The following is a 6000-nucleotide window of genomic DNA, read 5'->3' as shown; positions in this document are numbered from 1 at the left end:
TTATGAAGGGTGAAAATACGTTTGAGTACTTTTGCTTTTGTGCATCTCTAGGATTAGGTCTACTAGCCCCTTCAACTTCTTGGGCGTGTTGGCCAATATCGAACGGAATGACGCCAGCATGCTCTGTCCATTGGGTATAGGGAAGCAGTGAAGGAAATCATGAATGTCGTGATTTTTTTCTCAAAATTGTTCGCGGTCTGGAACACGTCCCGCCGCGCCGTGGAAAGTCTCATTTGAGAATGAACACGCAAGACTGCTGCTACGTTACTTGAACTGCATGTACAATCCACCCATCGTCTTCTCGCCATCTGTATCATTTCTTCCACCTCTTCGGATATCGATCTCGGCCTCATTGTTTCTCTCAGCTAATGTCGCCTAAGATGCCGAATCGTACGGGGCCCCCGAACTGTGGATACGGTTGCTCTTTGACTGCCGCCCATCCGAGACAACGATGATGGTCATACTTGGTAGTATTGCGTAATACGACGGCAACTACAACCATTCGGCTAAGGAAAGAAAAGAAAGGATATTGCCCTCTTATTTCTCAAAGAGAGCAAAGTTATATTGTAGCATCATTTGCCAATACGACACTGAAGCTCGACAACTCTTGTCATGCGTATCATTGCAAGTAGCATTAGGATGAAGCGCTAGGATGGCCGCCAACTCGTCCGCGAACCGGAATGCGCAAAAGCCCACATGCCAAACTACCACATGTAAGCAATCATTGGATATCTCATCTGCAGTACGACACACAAGTAACGGTACAGAGATGGTATGCGTGTTCTTTTCATGTTATTCTTATTTCATCTCAACACTGGTTACTTCCTCTAGTCAACCCGAACACGAAAATAAAAGTAAAAGCCATCCGTTCATCCATCTACATACTACCCTACCATTGCTTGCAGGCATTCTCGGATCATGCCATTCTCAAATTCCGATGCCGATGTTAGCGCAGGCACAAGGGTAAAGGGGAAAAAATGTTTAAAGTCGTATAAATGAAGACACAATAATAGAAATACAACTGTCCAAGGCACGGATGCATCCATCAATTGCCCGAGATGCTGACCGGGAGCTAAGGCACGCTGAAAAAAAAAAAATGGACCGCCCGCGTAGTGCCGCGCCTACCTATTTCCAATGGAGCTCAATCTTCTTTAAACGACAGCTACGTTTCATCGCATGTGAGCATTGCCTGTTTTACTGTACACGATTCATGTACTTTGTTTTTCTCTTATACGCCTCCCTTGACTTTTCACGCCTTGTCTGCCTTTCAATATTTCATCCCTTCTTGCCCTGGTGTGATCGGCTACCTTGTGGACAAGGCGTGATGGTAATGGTGTGATTTTCGGCGTCTTTGTTGTCAGGTGCTATATGAAATTTGCATCTGCGTGTTTTCTTTCGTTTCTTCAAAAAAATCTTCTGCCCTTTACCTCTCCTATTTTTCTTCATGTCATTTTTCATGTTTTAGCCACTCACACGCGCAGGACGCACACGATATTGCATATACAACATCATGACACCTCTCCCCAACCCATTTGAATATTACAAGGAGTTCACGTCTTTACAGCAGCATAGATTTCCTTCTACAGGTACCTAGTTATGAACGCTACCTACAAAGGCCAGCATCGATCAAGTTTCAACGATTGATTTTACATTCATCCTGCTCTCCCTCGCATCTCGAAGCTACAACGTCCTCCGCAATCGAATAAATAACAATAGAACCGAATAAAAAGGCACAAGAACCAGAAAGAGCCCCTGGGTATAAAAGTCCCTGCTGTCCCAGTCATGTCGTCGCATAATTGTTGAATAATAATAAAAGACCCCACGACCTGAAAAAATCCAAACAAATAACATCCCTCGAATACGCACGGGCTCTTTACCGGCGCAGACGGGAAGGGGATATCCGCACTATATGATACAATGAAACGCTGCGATCCGTTGGATGGAGGCTTCGAAATTTCGTTAAAAAAGATGTTCTCAGTGAATTGAGAAAAAAACCGCCATAGGTGGTGAGCACTCGCTTTTCGAGAATGCTATGCATAGCCAAGCACCGAGATCTCTAATCAGCGGTAAAGTAGCGTTTGACTTTACGGCCTATCTGCTGAGCTTTGAATTCTGGTGGGGCGATCGTGTGATGAACTATGTGCGGCCTGTAAACAGCATCTACTGGTGGCATCCTATAGGTACTGAATTAGTCTTTTGTTGTTGTAGAGTGAGCAGATTTGAATATCCCAGATCTTACCAATCATCCACGCTCAAAGGAAAGTATTCGTAGAGCGGATCTGCTTCTTCAGCTGGGCTGTTGCTGGCATTTTGGCCGTTCGCTGGATAAGCCTTGGACAGCTGCGGGCTCTGAAGCTCAGCGCTTGAGCGGTTGGGACTCTTTTCGTCTTCTGATAGAGACAGCGTAATGGGGGCCGTGGGATTGGGCGGCCGTGAGAAGGAGCTCCGGTGGCCCGGAGGAGGATTCTTCCCCGTGGGGTTTTCTATCGTCCAGGCCGGAACTGGAGGGAGGGATACTGTAGGAGACAGAGCCATCCGCTTCGCTGGGTGCGGGCTCTGGTTGGGTTGAGGCACAGCTTGCGGAGTTGCCCATTCGCTTCCATTTGACTGGAAACACCAAAAGTCAGTCTCTGTTGTAGCAAAAGGAAAGTGTATCGCGGCGCCATTGATATAGGAAACAAGCAGTCACGTTTGGCATGGAATTGTCACTTACTGATGAGTATTTGGGCAAGGAAGCCATAAGATTGTCCCGCTCCATCTTTGGTGTAGGATTATCAGTGCTGCTTGTGTTTCTTCGCTCCACCTTCTTGTCGCTGGTGAGGTGTACGTCCTTTCTACTATCGAAATTGCGCGGGCTTCGCCCACGAACAATGACTGGGCCAGATTGTATCTCGGCAATCTTGATAAAGTCTCCCGTCTTGGTCTTGCCCAGCAGGTTGATCTGCACTAGGTAATGCTGTTGCAGCCCCTTTCGCCGGCCGTTGTTAGCCGTGGCATGTTTAAACTGCAATCTCTTCCAAGATATAGGCAGAGAGACTCTGTTGGCGTCAATTTCTCGGCCAATGCTTAGATCTAGGGTCATGCTAGGGGGAGGCCCCGCGACTTTGGTATCCTCCAGTTGAGGGTTTGCGCCTTTCCATGGGATCGAGATGATTTCGGCGGGTTTTCCTTCAATCGATTCTATGCCTGTAATAGATGCAGACAGTTCTGTGATGGCGATATGCTGGCCTTGTTCGTCCATGACATTGCTCAGGGTCCTCGGCAAAGTAATCTGTCCAGAGCACTGCCACAGGTTGCGACGATAACACGTCAACTCCAAAGGACGACCCGAATTCTCCCCGCCAAACACATCTTCGGCGACAAAGAACATGCCGTAAAGCTCGGCCGTCATGTCCAGGTCGGCAAAAGCCCCCGCTTCATCCACTATGCTCGCGTGCATAATCGGATCAGAGAATCCCAAGAGCTTGTTGTCCAGCTCCTGGGGAGATGACTCGTCAATCGCGACATCCTGGTTGGTGATGGGCTCGAACGGGCGAGACGAGTAAGAAAATGGATCTTCAAAAGTCGTGACAAAGTTTTCGAATTCATAAGAGGGCGTAAAAGGGAGAGGTGGTAGCGCACTGCCATCGCTATACGTGTTGCTGAGGAGTCAGTGGCGAATATTCCATAAGGGGTCGAGGGGGGGGGAAAGTGAGTAATGCAACGGTCCTGGCGGTAGCCGAGGCCGGGGAACGAGGGAGACGGCACATACAGTAGAGACTCGTGAAAGTTGAGCTCGGGATCAAACGAGTCAATGTTCATGGACTGAGGCGGCCCGTGGTTTAATCCCATCGCATCGCTGGGCACTGCAGAGGCAGCAGGCATCGCCGGCATGGAGTTGAAGGCAGCCATGGCATCATCCAGCCCAGCACCACTTCGGCATCGAGGCACGCTGGGGTTCGGCGCAGTCGTCGTGTCTGCAGCAGTCGCGGCGAAGCTGTGAGAGAAGATGCAGGATTGCAAAGGGCGGAGAGATGAAGAGGCGCCCAGAGAGGCCTGAAGTCTGCGTCTCGCAAAAAAAGAAGCAAGTCAGCGGCTAGCGACGATGACGCCCCTCGCTGAGAGAGAGACTGATTGGTGCAGCTACGGTTCTCGAGGACAGATGCAGCGCAGATGCAGAGCAAATGGAAAATGGGAAGATATGGGGTTCCAGGCACGGGACAGCCGTCCCGATAGGACCGAAACAGAGCCTTGCCTTGTCCTGCTGAGCCGTGCTGATGGCCTGTGCCGCACAGGTACAGGTACGGGGAGCGCTACTTGTAGGCCTTACAGCGCACTAGGCCTTCTAACTGCCCGAAGTGCCAGGGTGTGTGTGTGTGCTCAATCCAAGGCGGGTGTGGGTGGTCCCTAAATCTCATGCGGCGGCTTCTGGCTCTCTCTCTCTGCTCGCTCGCTCGCTCGCGCGCACTCCAAACTTTTCTTGATGAGGGACTCGACTGCCTATTCAGCACTCCAGGCGCTGCACCGGCCCAGACTTTTTGACACCGGCCGTTTTCAGCTGCTGGCTGCGATTGGGTCCGGCGGGTGGAGAGTGGAGGGGGAGGGTCCATGGCGCACGCGGGCTGGGGGGGGCTCAGTGAGAGAAGCAAAGACGTGAAGCAACATGTAGACAAATAGAAAAGCCGGGGGATAGCATTTTGGGGTAAACTGGAGGTTTGCTAGTGGCTACCTGTACCCGCCCTTTGCCACTACGGTCGCTAGAGCCGTCGCACTGCAGAAGCCCAGAAAAGAGGAGGTTGTGGGTTGATGCGAGTTCCTTTTGGCCCTTTTGGCTCGAGTTGACGTTGCTTGGTGACATCAGCTCGAGGCTCCGGGCATGTTCGACAGTCGTTCGTCCGTCGGCTGAGCGGGAAGCATCGTTGTTTGGTGGCGGGCAGAAAACGTGCTGGCCGCGTTTGATAGCCATTTTCTGGACGCTGGAACGTTCCGATATCTGCCATCGGCTGGTTATCTCGCAGCTATCAACGTGCCACATCCATCAGTATCCACTGCTATCTCTGCAATCTCAGTGCTATCTGCGTGCATCGGACATGCTATCTACTCGGTATCTGACGGTGTATTCCTGGTCCCGAAACGAATTGACAAGGACACAAGGCTTGCAGAGCAGTTATACCGAGAGCTCGACGGCCGGCTTCCGAAATCATGTGTTTCTGAGCTTCTCGCCGTGCCAGCCAAAAGTCTGGGGTCGGCACTAGCCCCTGCGGTTGGTCGGCTCGCCGCTCTTTTTTTGCAAGTACAGGTACCACTACAAGCGCTGGTATCATGTTCTGGCGCCATTTTTCTCCCCATGGGACATTCCCTGCGCAGATGTTTGCTGCTAGTGCTAGAAGTAGGCGTAGGATATGGGCACTAGTCTGGCGCGGTTGTGATGGGATTTGCTAATTGATACTCGGCTCCTCCACACATGCCGCCAAGGGGTCATGAGTCGCACCAGCGGCATCACAAGGCCACGGGTAGATCTCTTGTACAGATTGTGTAAGTGCTGCAAAGATGTCGAGTCCAGAGGGAAGAAGAGGCGAATACTGCAAGCTGACAGCTGACAGCTTTTTAGCGATCAAGCAAGTATTCCAAGGAAGAAAAGAAGAAGCGAAAAATAGAAGCACAAACGAGAGCTGTAACAGGATCTGCAACATGTCAGCTCGCTTGGCTGTACCAAATAGTTAGGTGCGTATGCTCTTGCTTAGAAGGATTACACGACATAATACGCATAATGCCTACGAGGATCACCCAGCATTTCCAAGGGGTAGTGATTCCAATTTGATTTCATGCCCCAAGACTCCATAGCGGTGGCGTATGCTGTATACATGCTCGCCCTCTCAATGACGCCTCTCTATAGATACTATTCTTATTTTTAAGGCTATTGGTGTTTTCCAGTGTTCTTTAACCTAAATGAGGATTTTACTAATAATGACGCCTGCAATTTCCAAAGAAAACCCCCCCGTCTCCAAGTTCTATCAAAGT

The 6000-nt window shown here is 50.4% G+C and overlaps 1 protein-coding gene across 1 annotated transcript; it reads right to left on the bottom strand.

The window, feature by feature from the left end:
• Nucleotides 1-2056: 2056 nt before the first annotated feature.
• TrAtP1_008773 (uncharacterized protein) lies at nt 2057-3891 on the bottom strand (the record flags this gene model as incomplete). The annotated part of the gene is made up of 4 exons (XM_014087003.2): nt 2057-2174; nt 2240-2607; nt 2714-3629; nt 3752-3891. 4 exons carry the CDS (start codon nt 3889-3891, stop codon nt 2057-2059), a joined length of 1542 nt encoding a protein of 513 aa, XP_013942478.1.
• Between the last annotated feature and the right edge of the window lie 2109 nt (nt 3892-6000).

Source organism: Trichoderma atroviride, chromosome 4 (genome assembly GCF_020647795.1).
Source record: "Trichoderma atroviride chromosome 4, complete sequence".
In the NCBI taxonomy this organism is placed as follows: domain Eukaryota; kingdom Fungi; phylum Ascomycota; class Sordariomycetes; order Hypocreales; family Hypocreaceae; genus Trichoderma; species Trichoderma atroviride.
This window is presented reverse-complemented; position numbering and strand designations above follow the sequence as displayed.